Source organism: Haliaeetus albicilla, chromosome 28 (genome assembly GCF_947461875.1).
Source record: "Haliaeetus albicilla chromosome 28, bHalAlb1.1, whole genome shotgun sequence".
Taxonomy (NCBI): domain Eukaryota; kingdom Metazoa; phylum Chordata; class Aves; order Accipitriformes; family Accipitridae; genus Haliaeetus; species Haliaeetus albicilla.
In genome coordinates this window covers 16,644,045-16,669,161 of record NC_091510.1, presented here as the reverse complement: position 1 = coordinate 16,669,161, position 25,117 = coordinate 16,644,045, and the positions used below count along the sequence as shown (strand labels likewise).

Sequence of the window (25,117 nt, the reverse complement as noted above, 5' to 3'; positions counted from 1 at the left end):
ATACTCTGACTTGTATTTGACAATATAACAACTTCTTCTATCGGCATGTTAGCATATAGCTCTGTTTCACTTTCTGTACATTGCTTTAAACTCTAGTCAGCAAGTATTTCTCATCTAGGTGATACAAAAGAAAATCCTGATGTACATCTTAAAGACTAATCTCTCTTGTAGCTGGTCTCACTTCTGTGGTTTGGTAAGTTTTGGATCAAGATCAGTAGATCAAAAAAACCCCTAGGCTGCCTTTGTAAGGTAAAGCCAGGCAGAATAGTTAAATTTCTGTAGGATTCTTGACCTTTTTGAACTCTAGTCTTCCTTATGGTATATCAGAAATAACTCTTAAAAGTGTGGAACAAACTTAGCCGAGACCTGTACCCAGGAAAGTCCAAATAATTGTTACATAGTGTGAAATAGTTCACCTTAGCTGACAACTTCAAGTCCTTCCTAAAGGATAATAAACAGTCTGTTTGCCTTTGCAGCAGATCTGTAGTATAAAGTATAAATAATGAAAATTGCTCATCAGTATTTGAACCAAAAATTACGCAACTTCAGAATTCCTGTTTTTAGGGAAATAGCGGTGTTTGGTACTTTGTTCAGAATATTTAGAACTAACTAACTTGGCATTCATACCTTAAATGTGCTGCTGTTTGCAGATCTGTACAAAACTTTCCTTATGCCATGACTTTAGATATTCTTACAATGACCTTTTTTCAATGTTCCTGTTGTAGGCTATGCTTTTTTGTGAAGTAAGTCATGGGAAATTGGAACTAAAATTGCTTGCCTGGGGAGCAGGGATGCAGAAGAGCTCTGGCAGGATCTGTTTTTGCTAGGTATCAAAAACTAATGGAAAGTTTGCACTCCATTCCATAGCACATGGTAGTTTTCTCAAAAGAAAATTCGGTTTCTGATCTGAGAAAGTTAAAGGTGATCTAGGATCTGAAAGCAGATCTGGTTGCAGCTTTTCCATGTTTATAAAGCATTGCAGATTAGAAAGGAGTGGGAAAGCAAACTTGTGTTTCTTCCATTAAGAACCTCTGCCAACTCTAATAGTGTTCTTCAAGTGCAATGCAGACTTCTTTCTGCTTAGGACAGATGCATACAGTGATAATGGATGTTAAGGAAGAGCCCACGATACCCAAGGACTTAAATTTAGCATTGTAGGAGCCCCGCTTTGCACTGTTTAATAAAGTATCCCAGTACCAGAGGAGAATCAGGCCTGCAGTCTTGCTATTCCTGGGGACCAATTGTGTTTCGAAAAAAATCATTTACATTTAACTCCTGTTGACATCTGTGTTTCATCTGGGAGTAGTAGGTCGCAAAACTTTGGCTTGACTGCTAACCCAGCTAAGCTGGTGTCGTGGTTTCAGCCCAGCCGGTAACAAAGGACCACGCGGCCGCTCGCTCACTCCTCCCGCCCCCCTCCGGTGGGATGGGGGGAAGACGGAGGAGAGGAAAAAAAAACCAAACCTGGAACCTCGAGGGTTGAGATAAAGGCAGTTTACTGGAACAACACAAAGAAATTGCAACAACAACAACGGTACTAATGAAAAAGTATACAAAAAGAGTGATGCACAGTGCAACTGCTCACCACCCGGGACCCGACGCTCTGCCACTTCCCCCACCGAAAAGAAGAGCCCACCCCCCGGCCCGCTCCCCCTTTATATACTGAGCATGATGTCACATGGTATGGAATAGCTCCTTGGCCAGTTCAGGTCAGCTGCCCCGGCTATGCCCCCCACCTCCCAGGTTCCTGTAAAAATTAACTCTATCCCAGCTGAACCCAGGACATTATCCACCCCTTATTCTATACCATCTACATCATGCCCAGATCTTACATTTTCCAATCGACCACTACCACTTCCTTGTCTTATATATATAAGTATATGGACTTGCGTCCGTCCCCATCGTCCCCCCGCACACACACACACACGCGAATGGTATTCCTTTAGCGTATGGGCTATTCCTCTAATGTGTCCATTGATTTTATTTAGTCCATGACTTTGGGGCTCCATCTGTTGTAACAGTTCTTCAGGATAAGAGAGATGGTGTGAGATGGTGGGTTGTTGTATGCTGCCTCTGGAACTTGTGGCTAGTACATTTGGTGCAACTCACGCCCTTGTTCTGCAGGTCGAGGATGTTGATCTTGAGGAAATTGCTGGGTGTCAGTTCAAGTTCTGTTGCTGTTGTACTTGGCTTAGTTTCAAAGTCCATCCCGCAGTCATTTGGGTAATTCTTACAGTAATACCCTTGATATGGCATATAGACACTATAGATACAATGACATGCATTGGCAGGGTATTTAGCAGTTAGGTATCATACAGCCCAATTCACTGGCTATTCTCTCCCAAAATCAAATCTCCCTGAGGTACACATCGAACTTCCCCATCCTTCTGCATCACCCACCAGGTGTACCCAGGTCCCTGAGCAAAAACAACCCCTTGAATGGGTTTGCCTCTGCTTGAGGGAGGACTAACCCAGACTGTCTTTCCTAACATACTCCTCATGCGCACTACAGGGACTTTATCGCCTTCTACAGTATGTGGAAGTCTTGGTTGGGCGGGGCCAGCCCGATTGGCGGATCCTCTAGTATTAACTAACCAGGTGGCTTTTGTTAAATGTGTATCCCAATGTTTGAAAGTCCCACCCCCCATCGCTCTCAATGTGGTTTTCAGCAGTCCGTTGTATCGTTCGATTTTTCCGGAGGCCGGTGCGTGATAAGGGATGTGATATACCCACTCAATGCCGTGTTCTTTGGCCCAGGTATCTACGAGGTTGTTTCGGAAGTGAGTCCCGTTGTCCGACTCGATTCTTTCTGGGGTGCCGTGTTGCCATAAAATTTTCTCTTCAAGGCCCAGGATAGTGTTCTGGGCAGTGGCATGGGACACAGGGTATGTTTCCAGCCATCCAGTGGTTGCTTCCACCATTGTAAGCACATGGCACTTGCCTTGGCGTGTTCGTGGGAGTGTGATATAGTCAATCTGCCAGGCCTCCCACTGTTTATATTTCAGCCATCGCCCCCCATGCGACAGGGGTTTTTGCCGCTTGGCTTGCTTAATTGCGGCACATGTTTCACATTCGTGGATGACCTGTGCGATAGTGTCCATGGTCAAGTCCACCCCTCGATCTCGAGCCCATCTATATGTTGCATCTCTCCCCTGATGGCCTGAGGTATCGTGGGCCCACCGAGCCATAAATAGCTCACCCCTACGTTGCCAGTCCAGGTCCACCTGAGACACTTCAATCTTGGTGGCCTGATCTGCCTGCTGATTGTTTTGATGTTCTTCAGTGGCCCGACTCTTGGGTACATGAGCATCTACATGACGTACTTTTACCACTAGCTTCTCTATCCGAACAGCGATATCTTGCCACAGTGCGGCAGCCCAAATGGGTTTACCTCTGCGTTGCCAGTTGCCCTTCTTCCATTGCTGTAGCCACCCCCATAGGGCATTTGCCACCATCCATGAGTCAGTATAGAGATAGAGCACTGGCCACTTTTCTCTTTCAGCAATATCTAATGCTAGCTGGATGGCTTTCACCTCCGCAAACTGACTCGATTCACCTTCTCCTTCAGCAGTTTCTGCAACTAGTCGTGTAGGACTCCATACAGCAGCCTTCCACCTCCGATGTTTTCCCACGATGCGACAGGACCCATCAGTGAACAGGGCATATTGCCTCTCATTTTCTGGCAGTTTATTATACAGCGAGGCCTCTTCAGCCCGTGTCACCTCCTCCTCTGGCAACATTCCAAAGTCTTTGTCTTCTGGCCAGTCCGTGATCACTTCTAAAATTCCTGGGCGACTGGGGTTTCCTATGCGAGCCCGTTGTGTGATCAGTGCAATCCACTTATTCCACGTGGCATCAGTCGCGTGATGTGTAGAGGAAACTTTCCCTTTGAACATCCAGCCCAGCACTGGCAGTCAGGGTGCTAAGAAGAGCTGTGTTTCAGTACCAACCACTTCTGAAGCGGCTCGAACTCCTTCATATGCTGCCAATATCTCTTTTTCAGTTGGAGTATAGCGAGCCTCGGATCCTCGATATCCCCGACTCCAAAACCCCAGGGGTCGGCCTCGGGTCTCTCCAGGTGCTTTCTGCCAAAGGCTCCAGGTAGGGCCATTCTCCCCAGCTGCAGTGTAGAGCACATTTTTAACATCTGGTCCTGTCCGGACTGGCCCAAGAGCTACTGCATGAACAATCTCCCGCTTAATTTGTTCAAAGGCTTGTCGTTGCTCAGGCCCCCATTTAAAATCGTTCTTCTTCCGGGTAACTTGGTAGAGAGGACTTACAATTTGACTGTAATTTGGAATATGCATTCTGCAAAAGCCCACAACACCTAAGAAAGCCTGTGTTTCCTTTTTAGTAGTCGGTGAGGACATAGCTGCTATTTTGTTGATCACGTCCGCAGGGATCTGACGACGCCCGTCTTGCCATTTTACTCCTAAGAACTGGATCTCCTGCGCAGGTCCCTTGACCTTACTTTCTTTTATGGCAAAGCCAGCCTTCAAAAGGATTTGGATTATTTTCTTCCCTTTCTCAAAAACTTCTTCTGCCGTGCTGCCCCATATGATGATGTCATCAATATATTGCAGGTGCTCTGGAGCTTCACCTTTTTCTAGTGCAGTCTGGATCAGTCCATGGCAAATAGTGGGGCTGTGTTTCCACCCCTGGGGCAGTCGATTCCAGGTGTACTGGACACCCCTCCAAGTGAAAGCAAACTGTGGCCTGCACTCCGCTGCCAAAGGAATGGAGAAAAATGCATTAGCAATGTCAATTGTGGCATACCACTTAGCTGTCTTTGATTCCAGTTCATATTGAAGCTCTAACATATCTGGCACAGCAGCGCTCAGCGGTGGCGTGACTTCATTCAGCCCACGATAATCTACTGTTAGTCTCCAATCCCCATTAGATTTCCGCACGGGCCATATGGGACTACTAAAGGGTGAGTGAGTCTTGCTGATCACTCCTTGGCTCTCCAATTGGCAAATCAGCTTATGGATGGGGATCAGGGAGTCTCGGTTGGTGCGATATTGCCGCTGGTGCACCGTCGTGGTAGCAATTGGCACCTGTTGTTCTTCAACCTTCAGCAACCCCACAACCGAAGGGTCCTGGGAGAGACCAGGCAGGGTAGACAGCTGTTCAATCTCCTCCGTCTCCAATGCAGCTATACCAAAGGCCCAACGGTACCCTTTTGGGTCCTTGAAATACCCCCTTCTGAGATAATCTATACCAAGGATGCACGGGGCCTCTGGGCCAGTTGCAATGGGGTGTTTATGCCACTCATTCCCGGTTAGACTCATTTCGGCTTCCAATACGGTTAGCTCTTGGGATCCCCCTGTCACACCAGAGATACAGATGGGTTCTGCCCCTTTATAACTTGATGGCATTAGGGTACATTGTGCACCAGTGTCTACTAGAGCCTTATATTCCTGTGGGTCTGACGTGCCAGGCCATCGAATCCACACTGTCCAGTAGACTCGGTTGTCCCTCTCCTCCACCTGGCTGGAGGCAGGGCCCCTCTAATCCTGGTTAGAATATCTGTTACCCACTTTTTGCACATGTGAATCAGAAGTCCCTTCAAGAGGATCAGAAATGAGATCGGCCCATCTACTGCGCCCGGGGGACTGCTCACGGGAAACTGGAGCAGCAGTTTTCCAAGAAGAATCTTCTTTTCTGGTTGCTTTTTCTCGCAACTCCCGTACCCGTGAATCCAAGACTGAGGTAGGTTTTCCATCCCACTTCCTCATGTCCTCTCCATGGTCACGCAGGTAAAACCACAGGTTAGCCCGTCGTGTGTACTTTCTCTCTCCTCTCTCTTGGGCAGAGGAACGCTTACTCCCAATAACTGCGATGTGGGCCTGTACAGGTGAGGAGGAGGACATATCTACTTTGAATTGCTGGAACTCTCGGGACAATTCCTCTACAGCTGAGACACAGGCCCGTAGGGAGGAAGAGAGACTTCCTTCATATTGCCGGAGTTGGACAGCCAATTCATCCACCGTTTGTCCATAGCCTTCTTTCCAGGACATTACTGCCAATGAGTTGGCATAGGTTGGTGGTGCACTTCGTAGAAACTTCCGCCACATCGGTTGTGTGCATTGGACTTCATCTGGATCTGTGGGTGACTGCGCATTTTCTGGATCATTATAAATCACCTCCAGCACGGCTAATTCCCTCAGGTACTGGATACCTCTCTCCATGGTGGTCCACTTGCCTTGGTGACATGTAACTTCATCCCTGAAAGGGTATCTTTCCTTTACACCTAACAGAAGTCGCCTCCAGAGGCTGAGGACTTGTGTTTTTCTCCCAATCGCCTTGTCGATACCCCCTTCTCTAGACAGAGATCCCAACTGCTTGGCTTCCTTACCCTCTAATTCCACACTACTAGCCCCATTATCCCAGCATCGGAGCAGCCAGGTAACAATGTGCTCACCTGGGTGGCGGCTAAAATCTTTTCGCATGTCACGCAACTCACTCAGGGATAGAGATCGGGTAATTATTTCAGGTTCTGCCTCTTCCTCCTGTTCTTGCGATGACCCTGGTTCATCTTCATCTCTCACTGAGCGAACTGATTTCTTTGTGTGTTTCTTTTTCTGTACAGGGGCAACTGATACTGGCACAGGTTGGTTCTCTGGTTTAGTGGCAGTATCTGTCACTGGGGTAGGGGCAGCCATGGTACCTGTTGTCGTGGTAGGGGCGGCCACGGTGCATGTTGTCGGGGTTGGGGCAGCCACGGTGCATGTTGTCGGGGTTGGGGCAGCCACGGTGCATGTTGTCTTGTTTTCCATCTTTTCCCCCTTTTCCCCCTGGGGGTGCTGCATAGTATCAAGCAGGGTTTGGTAGATACCGGCCAGGGCCCAGCACAGTGTAGTGAGTTGTGTGTCTCTGGGATAGCCACAGCATTTTCCTTTCAAAAATTCTATCACTTCATGAGGGTTCTGCAGTTGTTTGGGAGTGAACTTCCAAGTCACTGGAGGTGAGAAGTTCTCTAGATACCTGCCCACATCCTCCCACACGCCGTGCCACCCATGAATATCCAGCTTTGGGACAGATCTCTGGGTGGTACTCTTAAAGAGCCTCTTTGTAGCCCTAGACAAGACCTGAAACATAGTCAGGAGGCATAGCACTAACAGCACACAGGCTTGCGCATCCCAAGGATATTCAAAATTCTCGAAAACTGTTGTAATTAGTTGGAAAGAGAAAAGGGAGGGGAACGGATGGGGGGAAGTATCCCCCCCTGACTTCCCCATGGGTTGGGTGTAATTACCAATAAAATCCGACAGAAGGTGCCCAAAGTCTGGAAATGATATCACTGCCTCATACAGATAACAGCTTAACCTCATGACCAGTGATGTAATCATTTCACAAGTCGACATTGCCCAGTACAGCAAAATGATAATCCCAATCACTCTCCCAGAGATGAGATACGCAACTACAGGCAATACATAAAGCATATAAGAACTTACAAAACGCCACCATGTAAACAGCTGAATCAACATTGTGACTAACATCTATTTATCTAGTATAAGAAATGCGTATGACAAATTTGTTTCAACACGCTCTGGCCAGATCGGTCGTTATCTCAACCCTTCGTGCCCCACGTTGGGCGCCAAAAAGGACTGTCGTGGTTTCAGCCCAGCCGGTAACAAAGGACCACGCGGCCGCTCGCTCACTCCTCCCGCCCCCCTCCGGTGGGATGGGGGGAAGACGGAGGAGAGAAAAAAAAAACCAAACCTGGAACCTCGAGGGTTGAGATAAAGGCAGTTTACTGGAACAACACAAAGAAATTGCAACAACAACAACGGTACTAATGAAAAAGTATACAAAAAGAGCGATGCACAGTGCAACTGCTCACCACCCGGGACCCGACGCTCCGCCACTTCCCCCACCGAAAAGTCGAGACCACCCCCCAGCCCGCTCCCCATTTATATACTGAGCATGATGGCACATGGTATGGAATAGCTCCTTGGCCAGTTCAGGTCAGCTGCCCCGGCTATGCCCCCCACCTCCCAGGTTCCTGTAAAAATTAACTCTATCCCAGCTGAACCCAGGACAGCTGGCAGGAGTGCTAGCATCATACCCAACAGATCCCTGTCATGCTTCTAGACTTCTGCTTCAGAAATAGCATGAACGTGTGAACAGGCCAGAGCTGCTGTTTGAGAAAGTTGTTTGGTCACTTAACAGAAAAGCTTAGGCAAGTAAATTAAGCAAGTACGTCAGTTTTTGTTGACGAAAGTGCTGTTCCAGTGCTGTGGAGAAGCACAGAGTCCAGTGTAATCATGAGGCATATATTCCTTACACCTTTAAAATTCTTCTAGGCATTTGTATTCTCTGGTAAAATTAGTTTTCTGTTGTGATTTGTGGTAGGTTGAGGGGAGTAAGTTGACTGGTTGAAGGATTGTGAAATCAAGCTATATTAAGAAGAAAAAGTGATTTTTCAGGGGACTCGCATGTTTGCTAAGAACTTCAGTAGTAGTGTCTTTGTCTTTGCTCTTCCGTTCTTGGCTCCTACTGTTGTTGCTGGTAGGTGTAGAGTTGTGGGAGAAGGTGGCAGTGCCTTTGCTGTGGTTGTAATAAATGAGGTCATGGTGTAACTCTGCCACTGATCAAAATAACCATGATGGCTTCTGTCCACTGAGGAATTCTGATTTAGAAAAACTTGGAAAAGGAGTGGTGTTACTGATGGAAAGCAGCATACTGATGGATGCAAGGACAGATCGAAGAACCGCTGCACAACTTAAAGCTGGTCTCGTATAGGTTCCTTCTGTGTAGAAGGTTTGCTCCAGTTTATAACATCTGATGTTGAGTCCTATACTATCCACAATGCTATTTAGTGCTGTTTCTCTCCTCTGCTGTGTGTTTGCAGTCTACTGTGGAGGGTGAGAGGGTAAGGAGCAAGTGAGTGTGGATGCATGCTAAATGTGAAACAGGCAAATGTGGTGTGCCTGCTGGGGCTAGTTTGTTGGAGGAGATGTGCTGTTATGTCTAGTGTTGTGCAGCGATGAAGTCTTCTTTTTGCAGAGGAAAGGATCAAATTTTCTGCTTACTGAGGGTTGTATTGTAACATAGGTATTTTGAATAAAGCTGCCTTTTTAGAGTCTTAAATTCCTTTGGCTGGTTTAAATGAACTCGGAGTGACAGACTGAATTGATACAGAAGACTGTTTAATGTGGGGAGGAGAAGAGGTAGGGACTTAAAAAGAGAGGTCTAACATTGAATTTAAGTGGCATTAAAACTTAGTAAGTAATCTACAAGATCCATTGAATTCTAGTGATGCTGTAGTGGGTAAGTAAGAAATAGGTCTGTTCATAAATGAAGAATTGTAAACCAATTGCTAGGCCAGTTTTTCCTCTGTCTTAGAGAAGGCCATTTGCTTAATTAAAAATTGGAAGGTGGCTTGTTAGAAAATATTTTTTTATATACATACCAAGACTTTCTTCACACTGGCTTTATTCAATTAAGTCTTAATACAGGGCTTATATACAGGTCAAATCCCCTTAACCTTTTCTGTGTTGAAAAAGTACAAGAAACTTAATTATACTTGAACTCATGGTGTCTTGGGTAAACGTGGCATCAGCCTGTCCCTGCTAGGTAGTCAACTGAACTTCATCATGAGAGGACTGCTGGGATGAGTTGGATAAATGTAGTGTTACTCCAGACTAGACTTTTAAGGCCACATCTGGATCTTAATTTTCCTTTTCTCCGCAGAAAAGAGTTTCTTTGAAAGTCAATTAAATCTCTGAATTGCTTAGTGGAGAAGCCTCAGACTGTCCATTAAATTCATAACCGCTTATGTTAGCTTTTGGATGTTTTCAATAGGCTGTGTATCAAAGCCACTCACCTTAACCATCTGTCCCCTCAATACTTGTCATCTCACTATGTAGTTATACAATAAAACATTCCACAGCACACTCATTCAATAATACTTATCCCAGAGTCTGTTCAGTATCATCAAGCTGCCCAACATGAACCCCTCATGTCCAGTGTTCCTGTATCTCACAGCACAACTTCATCAAACAAATTTTTATCTGAATGTTTAGATTTTGTTGGTCATACAGAGCAAAAGTCTAGCTAGAACTAATCTGAAACCTGTCAATAGATATTGAGCAATGGAGCATTTACTGTGAATGAGGGATTTCAAATATCAAAAGGTAGTTGTGTGGTTTGGTTGGGTTTTTTTGCTTTGTTTGTTTTTTGTATTAGTATTGCCTGAAACAGCTCTTGGTTGTGGTGTGTGGTGGTTTGGTTTTTTTTTAATTTGCAGGATATTTTCTGGGAAATGGTAAAACATTCATCATGAAATTTTCTGTTCGTCTCTGGCATTTGACCTATATCTAAAAGTTCAGTGGGCTGTTTGTTCTTTTTCAGGTGTATGCTTCAGACCACCAAAGAGGGTATTTGTTAATTTTTTTGAGTGACAGACTGGGGGGTGCATGTGTGACAAACCCCTGAGAGGCCTCATTCAGGCTATGGAAATCCACAGTCAAACCGAATTATTGGGGAGGGGCCTGTCTGGCAGTCTTGCTTGTGCAGTTTCTCATTCTTGCAAATTCCTTGGAAAGAGTTTACTGTTACTTTGTAAATAACAGAAAATGATTTATGAAATTCCTTGGTGGGATCTTGAAGAGGAGAGTGTGATGTCAGGTTCATCTTAGTCTGGTTTTGTATTGGTTTGCACCTGTTGTATGATCCAAGGAAGCTTCTGGAGGTAAAAGGCATAGTGTGTTTCAAGGAAAAAGCTGGAAAGGTGTGTGTTTTTCCTCTTTTTTTTTTTTTTTCGTCAAAGGAACTTTGTGCTGTCTTGGGGAGACTTCGTCTACCTGACAAAATGAGGTTAGAGGTGAAGGTTTCCTTCTGGAGAAGGAACTAGTCTCAGTACTTGTTTTTGGGTTTTGTTTCTCTTATCTGTAAGCATGTGAAGTACTGCTTACGCAAAAGCAGTTTTGGATAAAGGTGTTCCTAAATCACTGTGGGAAATGGGTAATCTGAGCTGTATCTAAAGGACATATTCATGTTTGGGTACTTCATATTTTGTGAATAATATCAAAATGAACATGTGTTTGCTATAAACTTAGGAAAAAAAATAAAACGGTGTGTTGAGAACATCTGAAAGAGCCATACTGTTGTACTGTCTGTACAGTGTCCTTTGAGCTAGTTGTTTTTCATTTCTCACTGAAAACCAGAAATACCAGCCTTTTAAGTACTCCTGAGAGCTCATTCATTTAGAATGGGCAGGTGTATATGCACAGTCTGACTTGGTGATCCTAGGTGTATTATGACCGGTGTCTGTTCAAAGTTTGACTTCCATCAAAGGTGGTACTCCCTGCAGAAACGCTGTAGATGCTTTTTTTTAGCTTGTTTACATTGAGCGCTAATGTGTCTGTGTACTTTGGAATTGCATAATGCAATGGCTAATGCATTTTTTGATTTATAACTTTACTGTATTCTTTCTCTTGACCTTCAGCTAAAGTTGCTGCTTATGAACTAACAACAAAAATGTGCAGATTGAATACAAGTGCACATGAAGTAGGGGGAAAAAACCAATGGGATGTTAAATCCAGACTTGTTTTATTCCTCTCTATAGGATGTGTAGTATTAAACTAATTCCTTTGGAGGGAGAGCAAACTGTGGAGGGAAATCACATGAAAGTAGCACCCCTGGTCCTGGTGATTTGAGGACCAAAGGCCAAACAGGGTCTGCCTATCCCTTCTGTAAGGGAATGAATTAGCATGTGATGTCCTTTGCCATTCAGGAGACGGGAATGTACTGAGCTTCTTACACAAACCCTGGCATCAAACTACTAGCTATATGGCCAGCTATACTTCCTTAAGCATGACATAAATGGTTTGAGGAAGGAGAGTTCAGATCTTGTTTTGTGCAAGCAACTAGCTTTGTACTACTAAGTAGTAGTGACTTACATACTACAGAGTTTTCATGTATCTACAAATAGTCAATGGTGTGGTAAGATTTTATTGTCCCCGGTGTTTGAGATCTCAGCAAGAGTCACTTGTTCTTCCTTTCCATTCTCTTTTTTTGCTGTTTCTGTACAGCAGATGAGTTTCTTGCCAAGATAGGTTCTTTATCCTCTCTAGATCCACCTGGCTCAGGAGAAGTGCACACAGTACTGCTAGAAGATTCGTCAGCTTAATCCACGAGTTGATGATGTAACCCTTTAACTAATAGGCATAACCTGTTTAATTAATAAACAATTATGATAACAATATTGGAAGCCTTGGTTCAGCAGCCTCTTCAGCTGAGTATAGGAGCCATGGCAAGGCATGTATATAAGGATAATGGTGATGTATGGCTGTGTGGTAGTCCAGTTGTTCCCTTCAGATAATAATTCTGATTTGAACCAGCCAGTTTCTGCTATCAAACAAATGCAGCTGCTATGATGGACAGCCTGGAAGGTTAGCCAATTCTTCAGAGTCTTAGTCCAGCTGAGTAAAAATGGAAGTCACTGAATACTGCCTGCTTTTACTCACTTCCAGTCAACTGGTGTTATGTCTTGAATTACTGCTGCGCTTATCCTGGTTTTGAGCTCTGCAAACTTCTGCTATGTGTGGTGGGCAGTTTTCCTTCTTCTATTTAGCTAATATGGATACTTGTGGTAAGCTGGCTGCTGCTTCCTCTGTGAAAGCTCATCTTTGTCATGACAGGAGACCTGCTAGCAGCTACCTCTGTATGTCTTGCATAGAGTAAGCTCTTTTTTCTCCTTAGGATACACTAGGGCACCTATTTTCAGAGTTTTATTGCCCTGTTCAGGCTTTGTATAGATCATTGTTCGGCAGTTCTCCTGCTCTTAGTGCAGCAAGCAGTGATAGACCAATGTGCGCTGAATGGTTAAAAGGACAGAGGCACAGCAGAAGCCCAGTTTTAAGTATGAAAAAATCACTATGTGATCTTTATCTTGACTTTGTTAGTGCATTTGCTGTCATGATTGAGGGTCTCTCTTAAGAGTTCTCCTGTTAGTGTTCTCCATTTGAATGTTATCTTTGGATGCTGTAAACTGTTTGTGCTATTATAGTATATTGCTAATACTTTGTAACTGAAGTCTGCCTGGAAGGAGAGGTTATAAGTGGGTATTTTCACAGGAATCCTTCCTGCTTGTACGAGATCACAGGAGTGTTTCTGTCCAGCCTGGGCCCCATGGCAATGACAGTAGATTTAATATTTAATTGCAGATCCACATTGATTCTTAAACCTTCTGTGTTTTAATAACAGTTGCTTTATGAGTTTGTTTTCCATCTTCAACTTTGGAGTTTGAGGAAAGCAGACCACTTCCTAATTTAACATGGAGCTGCTGGTGTTGCCATATTTTCAAGGTGGAGTTTCCCCTGCTTCTGAATATCTTTGTGAGGTTTTTTTCTTTGTGTTCATTTATTGAAGTCATGGGTGTTTTTTGACCTTAAAGTATAAGAACCTAAAATATTTGGGAAGGAGCACAGAAGAAGGGAGAAGAGCTATTTCAGAAGCCTATTCCAGTTCTCTTGCAAGTGAAGGTGTTCGCTGCCCATTGTAAAATGTGGGTAGGTGTCTTTAGTCTTACATTTCTCCTGGTGATGTTTTGCAACTGCTGATAAAAGCAGTCTTAGTGTGTTGGGTTTTTTCTTTTTTTAAGAAAAAACACTTAAACACTAGCCTATAATGGAGACTGTGTGTATGTGTGTGCAAGGAATGTAATATTACCTAATTGTACAATGCATGGCAAATGCACTTCTGAGCCATTTTTCCTAATAGAACACAGACAGCTGTTTCTTCATTGAAATGTAATGTTTTGTAATATAATGTAAAAGGGGCTGTGTGCAAATTCCGTTGCTATAAACCATTTCCTTACACTAGTAGAAATAAAACTGGAGAAGAGGATACTTCATTGTAAGAATTGTTTTACCTTTCCCCAAATACAGATAATGAAAAATGATTTTGTAAATAACCAAGCAGCTTAATGTGCTCTTGCCTAAGTGTGCTCTTGTACTGAGTATGCTTCACTGAGATTAATGGAGGCATAGGGGAGAGAGAATTTGGGGTGAAGACCAGTTCCTGGGTAGGTGTAGCCACTGGAAGTACAGTCTGGAGTGTTTGGTAACTGGCACTTGCTACTTCTGATGACACCCCCCACTGCCTGAGCCTTTTCTTTTCTGCCCAAATTTCTTAATCTGTCTGGTTAATTTCCCTGGAGTTGGGGAATTAAAATGCAGTTTTGTTTTCTTGCCAATAGTGGTGTTCTGAAGCGTGTTCTGTTTCTTGGTGTGGCTGCATCGGTTCTTGTTTGGGCTCGTTTGCTTGTTCCTTCATCTGTTGCATACAGTTATTTTCACAGGGTCTGCTAGTAGAAAAAGTGAACTTCCATGTTTTTTTTCATATGTACAGGCAGGTTGCACATTCTTGCTTTTGGAACAAGCAGTGTCTGTACTATAGCTCTGTAGGTGTTTTTTTTTCTTCCCTGAGTCTTGCTATGGTTGATGGTGATCTTTAGGAAATGGGAGGCCAGAAAGAAGGAAAGGCAGTCTCTCTGTTATTAATTGCAGGTGTTTGAGGTATCAGCTCTGTTTGAAATGGGCACTTTGATGCGGTAGATTCTAGCTGGCAGCAGTATTCATGGAGTGAATGTGGCAATAATATAGTGAAAACTTCTTCTGAAGTCAGCTCTGATGTTTTAGCAACTTTCAGTTCTAGATTTATTTTATAAGGCTTTTTGCTTAGAAAAGGTGATGTTCTGAAGAACTGACTTAGAACTAACTATTCTTTCAGTTTCACAGTACTGGGATATCTACAGGCACTACACAGATTAAAATGTTACTTTAATCTTTTAAGCACAAAACTTATTCTAGGTTTTCAGTCATTAATACAGGTACTAGAATGAAACAAGTATTTTTATCCTAGTGAAACTGAATAATCTGATGAGAAGCTCTCCCAAAACTCTAGTGTCTCTTCTTAAATATGGACTGAATTGACATGACTCTTAAGAGCATCTTTCAACATTCAGGTCTATTCTAACCAGTATTTAAATAGGCAGGAGTAGATTTAAGCATTTTTAGAAAGGGTGATGCAGCTAAAACGTGGAGAGGTTTTTTAAGAAGCAGTGAAGAGCTCCAAAGAGAAATTCTGGTATTTCTTACCCTTTTACTTACAATAATGAAGACTGATATTTTCAGGGCTGATAGAAAATGTCTGAACTGAAATATTTATCCTAAATATGATAGTTTTAATTCTTTTAGAGGTGGGTTTTGTCAAAAAAGAGATTATGAAATAATTTGGTTATATCATCAATGCTTATATCACCTATTGACAAACAGAATGAATTCACATGATACTGGGGAAGAATGAGCATTAAAAGCTCTCTAAACTGGGGCAGTTGAAAAACTAACTTGATGTTAAGGAAAGATTCAGGTGTTTTTAGAATTCTCAAATCCCTATGGTAGATTGTGCTGCCCTTCAAAATTGGTATGGCCAAGGACTATTCAAACTGTAATGGTGTACTGATTTAGAAATATAAAAACTTTTTCCAAAGCACACAAAGAAGATCTGTAGTGAAGGAATTGCTCAGCTTGACATATGACTTGGTGTCTTAGTATCAAAGCACAGAGATTTAGCCTACTGGTTCAAAGTGGCTTCTACCTGAATTAGCATAATCTGGAGATGGAGGTCATGCAAAGCTGCTCATTTGTTTTTAGTGTTGAGTAATTGCAAAGAGGAGAATAAAGGCAGGATTATTTTATTTAAGCTGTTTGAAAGATGAACCTCTGGAATAATTTATTTCCTGTAATAACTTATTTGTTTTTGTTTTTGTTTTTGTTTTTTTTTTTCTGGCATTTTAAGGTTTAGGAGCTTTAAGAGACAGCATGTTAGAATTGTCCTCGACACATACACAGTATGTCACTGGGTGGAATCATTACTTGACCCCAAACTTACAGAAAAAAGTTACAGATCTGATTGTTGATGTTAAAAGTACCTGGATTGTAAAATTATTGAGAACTTGTTTCCAAGGTTGTGTAGAAAAAAGCTGGGCTAAAGGCCCATTTTGGATAGCAGTGCTTCCAGTATTGTTGCTTCTGCTGTTAACAATACATTATCCAGCTAATTTTTTTTTTTGACAAAGAAAAATTTCTAATGGAAAGTATTAGGTTATCCACTTACTGAACACAACTTTACAGGACAAATTTTGGAAAAAATACTGCTTCTGTTTTGGGATTAGTCTGCTTGTGGCATGGTGGGTGGTGAGGAGAAAAGTACTTTTCTGTTTGTAGGGAGGAACATCTTGATTCTGATTCCAAGTTGCTAACTTGGAAGTGTGTGTTGCAGTGTACAGTCTCTGAATCCTTGTGTGGATGGTATTTGGCATTTTTGGTATCACCACATTGAAAAATTAAGTGCTTACAGGTTAATTGGGATCATTCTTGTTTCTGCAGCTGTGGCTTTGCAGCTCCTTGAAGTTGCATTGGAAAGTTGCTTTTTTGTTTATAAAATCAAATTATCTGTACGTTCAGAAATAGATTATGGCATTACAATGATTCTGTTAAAATGTTAGCTTAATACTCTGTAGTGGTCAAGAAGGAAACACAATGGTAGGATTTTCTATTTTTTAGGAGAGGAATTGAGAACAAAGTATATATGAGAGGATATATTTGAGAGTATCAGTATGGCACTAATAATCCATGGTGCTCCTTTATTTTGAATAGTGTCCAGTTCTGGTCTCCAACCTCAGAAAGCTCATAGCAGAGCTACAAAAAGGTTCAGAGAGTAGCAATATGATCAAAAGCATAGCATGGCTTTCATAGCAAGGAGGAATAGGATTCAAGTGTGGAAGAGTGAGGACCAAAGGAGAGACTGAGGAATGAAGTAAAGGCATGAGGATTATGGAGAGGGTGAATAGGGTCTGATTACTCACTGTCTCCTCTAATACAAGAAGGAGTTTCTCAAGTTAACAAGTGGCAAGTTCAGAGTAAGCAGAGAAACTTTTTTCACACATGCACGTTTAAGTTATAGAACTCTGTGACCATATGTTGCTGAAGTTAAAAGCTTGCTTGGGGTTAATGTGGGACTAGACAAATTGGTAGGGAAAAATACATTGGAGTTGATAACTTGGGGGGGGGAAAGCCACTTCTGCCTGTCTCGGGAAGCTTCTGAGGTGCAAATTTTTTTATGATTGGGAGAATATTCTGTTGAAATGTCAGCATATACTTTATATTCTTGCGCTCTGACACTGATTTTTGCCACTTATGTTCTGTTGATTTCCCCCCTCCGGTTAGGGACAGGTGTCTCTGAAAAGAGTAAAACTTCTTGCTACTGCTGGAGGTGGGATTCTGGGCTAGTTGAATCCTGGTTTGTCCTGGTGGGACTGTTCCTTCATGCTTCAGTTCTGATGTTATCTGTTGAAGTGTATTGAATACTGAAACTGCAAGAATGGCAACACTGTTCAGGGCAAAGAACCACAGCATCTAGGAGATAGCAGTAGTGGAAGGATTAGCTAGCTACCTTTTGGCATCCTAATTTGGTGAGCGGAAGGTAACTGGATCCCTTATTTTGGTACCGTGTTAGTGATACGGTTCTAGCTTATATCCTAAGCAAGGGTATTTTTATTTGTGCATGTCTTCTTTCTAGGTATGACTGCCTGTGAAGCTATGTCAGTCTTTGGAACTTGTACTAGTAAGGCTCTATAAAAGCTGACTTGTGTGCTCATGAATGTCTGCAATTAGACTGCAACTTCATGTCTGTTAAACCATGCTTTGAAAAAGAGAAATCCCACTTTGTGCTTCCTGCTTGTCTTGCTGAAGAAAACTAAACCCTTGTAAATAATTGTTACCAATGTATTAGGGAGGAAAATGGGTGGTGGTGGTGGGTGGTTTTATTGTTACTTTAAAGATGAAAGCTTCTGTAGTCTTGTGAAAATTAACCTTGTATGTTGACACTGACTGTGCTTGTATTCCTAAAGTTGAGCATCTCTGTGAGATGGCTTGTTACATGCATTTGTGTTGATGGTTCTGGTTGGAATGCTTTGGAGCTGTGCTGTGAGCCTTAGCTTTGTATTGGTGACTTTTTGTTACTTGAAACTGACCAGTTCTGCCATTCTGAGGAATTCTAGTAAGCTGTCAACATTTACAGCTTGTCCCAACAGTAACATGTGTAAATTAGTTACTTCTAAGGGTCATTAGTAGTCTTTTCAGTTAACCAGAACAATATTTGCATGCTGCTTTGATTTCTTTTGCAGGCTTTTTGGTAATCTTATCGTCTTGTTCTTGATTAACTAGCATTTAAGTAAGATCAGTTATTAAAAATGGAATTTAAACTGCATATCCCTTCCTGTTCTGCAATCAAGTTTCATGTGAAGATGATGACCCTTAGTATGTTTACCTTTTGTTTCCTTCCAGATCTGGCCAAAGAATCCTATTATCATTACACCTTACCAGGAATAAAGCTCTTCTCCCAGTGTATCAAACTTTCATGCAAAATGTTTAGCTATTATAGTATTTCAGGCGAGTTGGTACAGTTACCTTTGTCAAGTTTTTGAGGTTTTTCTTCCATGAGAATACTCTTGCTTTTTTATCCTGCAGCTAGTATTCATGTGTGGCCAAGTAAAACTGCCATGCTTCTCTCAGTTTTGGTGCTGTCTGGGGAGTTCTAATGGATAATGAAATTGCCATGTCCAGGTAGTTTGTTGCATCCCTCCTTTTTTGAGGGCAGTGGATGTGGTTGTTGGTTGGTTGGCTAACCACGAGAGAAGAGCCCCTGGGACATCAGTCAGGAGATTCCTGTTTTAGAAAATGCTCTTGATAGTTTTTAGCTTTATAGTATAAGTAGATGAGAACTTGTTCTTTGAAGGTCATAAAAACATGAGCTTGATAGACTACTTTCAAGGCTGGTAATTGTTGCTCTATGGTAGAGGTCTTGAACCCTTTTTGAGGAGGAGCCTGGGAAGTATGATAGCTTCACATAAGAAACTCAGTAATTAGTTACTAAATTAATGCTTAGTTTGGTAGAACAAGAACTTGTTACCTTAAAACTATACTTATCTATTGTATGAACTCTCAGGAAACCTTTTGAACCAATAATGTTGACGTAATATATTGAAATACCTTAAATGTGGTGGAGTAGATGAAAACTTTAACATCTGTGGCTGGAGCAAGTGGGAGGATTTGCTAAGAGCTTAGATCCTGGACAAAAGAGAGGGTGGATTCAGAACAGAGGAATTACTGAAGTAGTTAAGGAGTGGCCTTATTAACTCAAGTTAATCAAGGTTATGTGGTAAATAGATGCAGATTGATTAACAGTTGTTAATTGCATATGCAGCTGATAAATTGCTGCAGTTGCATTTAACATACTTGGCTGTTAAGGCATGAAGCATCCTAAACTATATTAACTTCTTATATAAAATGTATCTCACCTACTGGTTAACTTGCCATAAAATCACTAACTTCAGAGGGATTTCATGGAGATCCTACAGTGTGAGTTAAAATAATGAATTACAAGGATTTTTAAATTTTTGTGATAGATAATTTTGGAGGAGAGCCCTTTTTTTTTGGTCACTTTAACCACTATGTATTTGTGAAGGAGGGGCAAACATTGACTGATCTGGATTGCTTCGTAAATTCAATGTTTTAATTTATCCAGATATTGCTCACATATGGGATTGACTTTACACTGGAATTGTGATACAGGGAAGATCTGAGTATAGCACCACCATTGCCTTCACTTAATTGCTGTATGTAGAATTGTATGTAGTCCTAGTGTATGTAGAATTGCAGCTGACAGTTTTCAGTTTGCACCTTTGCAGGCATGGAAGTACTGCATTTGTTTGTTCCGTGGCTTTCATCAGCGCTAAAATATATGTTGTGTATACTGAAATACCTACACGGTTGTGTCTCATGCCCCACCCCCCTTCCCCACCCTCTCCAATCTAAAACCATATAATCAAGATTTCATGTATGCTCAATAAGATTGACCTTGGGAAGAGACCATGATTACATAATTATCCTGTCTGGATAACTAACGATCAAACTGGGAGGTTGGCAGTCATTTAGAGCCTTGGCTGTGTTTCTCTAATCCTATTTTAGGCTATTTAGATTACAAGTTTAGTATACTGGGAATGTTCTGCTGAGTTAATGAATGAAATGCATACATACATATATACTTGCTTTGTCAAGTTGGTAGCTTGATAATCTAGTAGGCAGTGTCTGAGAATTTGCACCTATGGAATTAATCATGGAAGTGGTACAGGGCTTGGTTTACAAGAGTACTTGAACATCATCTGCTTCTATCAGTTTTAATTAATCTGATATCTGAATCAAGTACTCGGATGTCTGTGAAAACCTGTCCCTGTGTTTGAGTGGGTTGGTTTGTTTGTTTCCCCATTTGCTGTGTCAGAGGAAGTTAAAGTGCTGCTTGCTGTTGGGTAGGTAGCATGCTTAATTTTCTTCTGAGCTCAGGCACATCAACAAACCGTTGTTCGCAAAGTTTCAGAGAGTCAAGCTTTCTTTTTCACACAGAAAACATTTTCATAGCCCCACTGTTTTATACATCATTTATTGGTTGTAATTGTAGAAAGGTGTTCCTTACCATTGCTACATGTAGGAGCAATGAAATGGTAATCATTTCCGCTTGAAACTTGCCTTTCAAAAATAAGGTGAAGTGAGTCAGCATCTGGCTGCTGCCAAGAGCACCATGGAATTTTGTGCAGGTAATAAAAATTACATTGTTTTACAAACAATTCATTTTTCTGTTATAAAATCTATTATTTTTTTTTCAATTAGTCATCCAGATACGATTATGCTTGGCAAAGGTTAGGGGATCCCTGGTTTATAAGTTGGTTCTTAGTTTCTTTTGCATCCTTCATTTCTCCTAAATGAGAAATCTTGCCATGAATTTGATCTAGTGTATCCACCTTTATTTCTCTTATTTTCCCCCTTTATAACTAAATTAACTGATCAGCTTAATAATCATGGTTATGGTTCAGGAGTCAAGATACTGTCAATCAGCTGACTGTTGGGGAGGCAACTCCTGATGTTTTGTGAATATCTTTACGTGTGGGAGTGCCTTATAAGAAGTCACATTGGTTAACACTGTCAGAGGCTGTTGCTGAGTTACCTTCAGATGCAAGCAGAAATGCAGTGTGAACAGCTGCAATATCTGGGGTGTGTGCGTGTAATTAAGTATTTTGGACACTATTTAAGATGGTACTTGTCTTTTACTATGCCTTGGTATAGAAGGTTGAACTGCAGGGTTTCAAAATGCATGAAATTCTTCCCAGACTGAGATTTCTTCCAGATTCTCTATGCAAATGCATCAGACTTAAAAGTAGTGGAAAGTACTCTTTTTCTTTTGGAAGAACTCTACTTTTTGTAGAACTGTATATGGAGCAGTGTGCCCTTTCAAGTGCTACCTGCTCTTGGTGTACTTTCAACATCAGTGTGATGACATTTACAACCTAGACCTTCAATTTCGTGTCGGGTTTCGCAAGATAGATTTTTCTTTTCTTTTGCTTTTGTGCTTGGTGAACTATGGTCAGTAGAAACTTCATTTCCTGTTTGAATAGCATGTAGAACTGCTAATATCTGTATGAGCTCAAACTGTGGGTGAAGAGTGTGTAGCTTAGAAAGGCAAAACAATATGCTTTAATGGTGATTGCTTCCTTTTCAGTTACCAGCTGGTTGGTCTTTTAAGTGCAAGCATAGCACAAATTACTTGTCTGATTTCAACTTCTCTTCCTTGAAGAATATATTTTTGTAGCCAAGAGGAATATAATAGATAAAGTTATGCTTTTAGGAGCTCTGGAAAGTGGTTTGTTTAGAAGGGAAGGAATGGTCATTTGGTCACACTGCACTTTTCATCTGAGCTGTCAGTGTCATCTCTTACTCTTGTCAAAACAAAATGCTGATGAGTTGTACAGCTTTGTGTTGTATGGATTATTGCTTAGTAAAAAAAGTAGTTTTACTTTTTTAGACTAGACACTAAAAAATATAAAACCTTCAGATTAGGACTCAATTGCATTGACATCTTTAAAGCAAGAGTTTGGCAAATGGCAAGCATGGTTTTGTTTGCATGGAAATAGCTGTGAAATTTGCAAATATACAAGATACTGCTTTAACCTAAATGCTAGTATAGTGCATTATCAAATGCAGAGTTAAGTCAAAGGTTAATAGCTGTCTAATTGTTATTTGTCACATTATGGACTTGTTTGTTTTTATCTAAAGATTACAGTGTTGTCATAAAGCTACAGTGCTGGTATACCTTTTCAGTATTTTCAGACTCTAGAATGAATTAATTTTTTTCTCTTTTTTTGACAGTCAAGAATCCCTTCAGTGAAGAACTAAAAATAAAAGTAAGTAAAACCACTTAATATTGAGATTTTAGTCTGTCAAATGATTGTATAAAAACAATATAGATCAGTTCAGAAGGATGCAGTTTCAGATGTTTTGCATGAGATGAATGCACTTCTTGAAACTCTAAGGTTTTGATTTTTTTTTTTTTCATCTTGGGAAATGTAACTAGGATTACAAGATTTGGCTGTAGCATGCTGGTTGCTTTATATACTAAGAAAATGTTACATAATTTGTGTTGTAGAGCTATGAGGAAGAATTGTGGTGTTCTAAGTTTTGAGACTAAATTTATCAGTTTGTCTCTTACTGTTACCATTTGGCTTCTCAACCTTGAAAGACAGCTGGTAAGAGATGATTGACTTGAAACACCAGGATCTTACTTAGTGCCATAGAAGAGCAAGGGTTAGCCTCCTTCAGAAAATGGATTTAAAAGTTTGTTTTTTTCACATTGATTCTATTCTGTTACTTGTTCCTGTATTCACTCTTTCAACTGGAATATCAGGATAACCATTTTTGAGATGTAACCCTTGAAGGTATCTGTCTTATTAGTTCTGCAGCATGTGTTTTGGTGGTTCTCTCTTCTGGCCTTCAGTCTTTCTGCCTGGACTGTAAACGTAGTGACTTGCTTTTCTTAGGCATATATAAGTAGGTGTTGCAAGATAATTGTGTGTGGGGTTTTTTTGTCTAGGACTGAGCTCTCCAAAAGTGAATAGTTGTGTACTCTAAGTAGGTAGCCTTGGCTAGTTTCTTGGGTAGAAAATGTTTCTGAATCTTTTGAACAAATTGAATTTTGTGGGGTAAATTCTGAGGATTCTTTCAGAATGACTTTAGTAGTGCAGAGAGAATGCATCTTGTGCACTGGACTTGGCAGCTTGAGAACCTGTTTTGTGTATTACCTTCTGTGTTTCATGTGTACTGTTCCATAGTAATCCTACTCCGTGCTTGATTGTTAGCTACGAAGGTTATACTGTTCAGTTCCTCCTTTTAAGTGGTCTGACCATTGATCTACGAAAAAAGAATTTGTTCACAAAAGTGTTTCACGTGTCTGTCTCAGTGTAGCTATTAGCGAAGTCTTGGGTGTACCTACTGGCAAATAAATGGAACTTGGAGTACTGCTGTTGTGAGGTGTGTGGTAGAGGACTGATTTTCCTCTTCTGCCATGCCTGGTATTTTCCAGCCAGGAGATGAGTTAATAGAGTTGGTTAGTTTCCTAGGGAGTACCAACTATATCAATTTAATATCAATGATGGTTTTGTAGGACCAGAATAGGGAGAGGTGATGCTGGTGATTGTTGGTGTCATCCATGGGAATTAGTTTGTCAAATGTTTGCTCAATGAAAGAAGTGTTCTGCTTTTTGGTAGCAGTTTTCTTATGGAAAAAAAATTGGAGTGTTTAAATTTTAAAATTGTCAGATAGTGCTGGTGCATCAGGGAATTAAACTTAAAATACATTGGTTTTTTCAATGTGAGTATAATCAGATGCACAAACCGGAAAATTACCTTCCTTGCATATTTTCTGAATAAAGGTTGTAGTCTTATCTCAGCCATTTGACTCTATCCCAGGAGTCAGAGCCAACTTCAAAAAAACCCCAATGTTTTAGAATGGCCTTTAGTACTTAGTGTATGTAATTGCATGTTCCTCATCTTCATATTTTAAATAATTCCTTCTAATAGAAAATGTTTCTGGATATATTTCATTGAAATCGCTCAGTATTTTGATAAGTTTAACTCCCCTGTAAGTAACAATTATATGACATTTGTGCTTGTTTTGGGAATTAGGCCTTTTTATACTACTGGCATATGCAGGAAGTGTCAACAAGATTGTATAGTCCACAGCTTTCTGGTGTTGGTTGGTTAGGTTTTTTTGTGTGGCTTTTTTTTTTTAATTAAGTTACTGTGGTTTGAAGGTAGACAACAAATGTCTTAGTTCGCTATGAATTTCATGCGGGAATACGACCAGATGGTACTTTAGTGTGGCTTGTATGAAGTGTCACTGCACATTTATTAAGAATAAAACTGTTTAATTTTACATAGTAGCGGTCAAAAAAACCCCAAATGAAAACCCACCAAACTTCTTTTGGATCATTGTACTGTTCTCTCAGTAGTATTAAAATAACCTTTTGAGCTGTTGGTTTCTAACTGGCAGATCCATCACAGTCCAGAATGCAATCTAGTTTAGTTTCAGTTAAGATCTGAAAAATCAATATTGTGAATACTTTGATTCAAAATCTATTGCTTGTATCATTGTTGATGTGTGAAACACTACAGCCTTCCACCTGCATGTGTAAAACCATTTTTTTTCTTATGGCATATAAAGATTTTGGGGGTAAATAGAAGAAAAATAAATCTCTACTAATGTTTATTTTAACATTAATGTGTTTTTCTAATTCTAGGAAGATGAAATAAGTCTCATGATGAACAGCTTATATGCACTTCACGATAAATTGGCACAAGTAGCAGGTAATGCTTTAAAAATATTGTGACTAAGTGTTTTGGCAACAACTACAAAGAAGTCTATGCTCAGATAGTGATTTGCAACAACTGGTATATGCTGGGGCCCTGATAACCGTTTAGAGTTCCATTTGGGGAAACTGGAAATCCCATTTCTAGCTCACTTACATTACCTTCTTCACCAGTGTGGCGCCTTTTGTTGCAGTGTTTTTTAGTTAATGGGATAAGCTGTTGAATATTGTGATCCTGTATGGTTTTTGATCTAATGTCTTAATGCTTTATTAAGCTGATTTCATCAAGAGGTTTAAATATGCTATATGTGGAGACGAATATGTATTTATTTTAAAGGTAGTTATCTCACTA

The 25,117-nt window shown here is 41.0% G+C and overlaps 1 protein-coding gene across 3 annotated transcripts in view; it reads left to right on the top strand.

Moving 5' to 3' along the window:
- Positions 1 to 25,117, top strand: part of LEMD3 (LEM domain containing 3) — a 58,058-nt gene that overhangs the window by 5,503 nt on the left and 27,438 nt on the right. For all 3 annotated transcript variants that reach the window (XR_011322608.1, XM_069773512.1, XM_069773511.1), the window contains exons 2-3: positions 22,272 to 22,306; positions 24,697 to 24,763. Coding sequence is in view for 2 of the 3 variants with exons in the window: in XM_069773512.1 (XP_069629613.1) it covers positions 22,272 to 22,306; positions 24,697 to 24,763 (102 nt within the window). In the remaining variant the exon portion in view is untranslated. The remainder of the gene's footprint in view (positions 1 to 22,271; positions 22,307 to 24,696; positions 24,764 to 25,117) is intronic.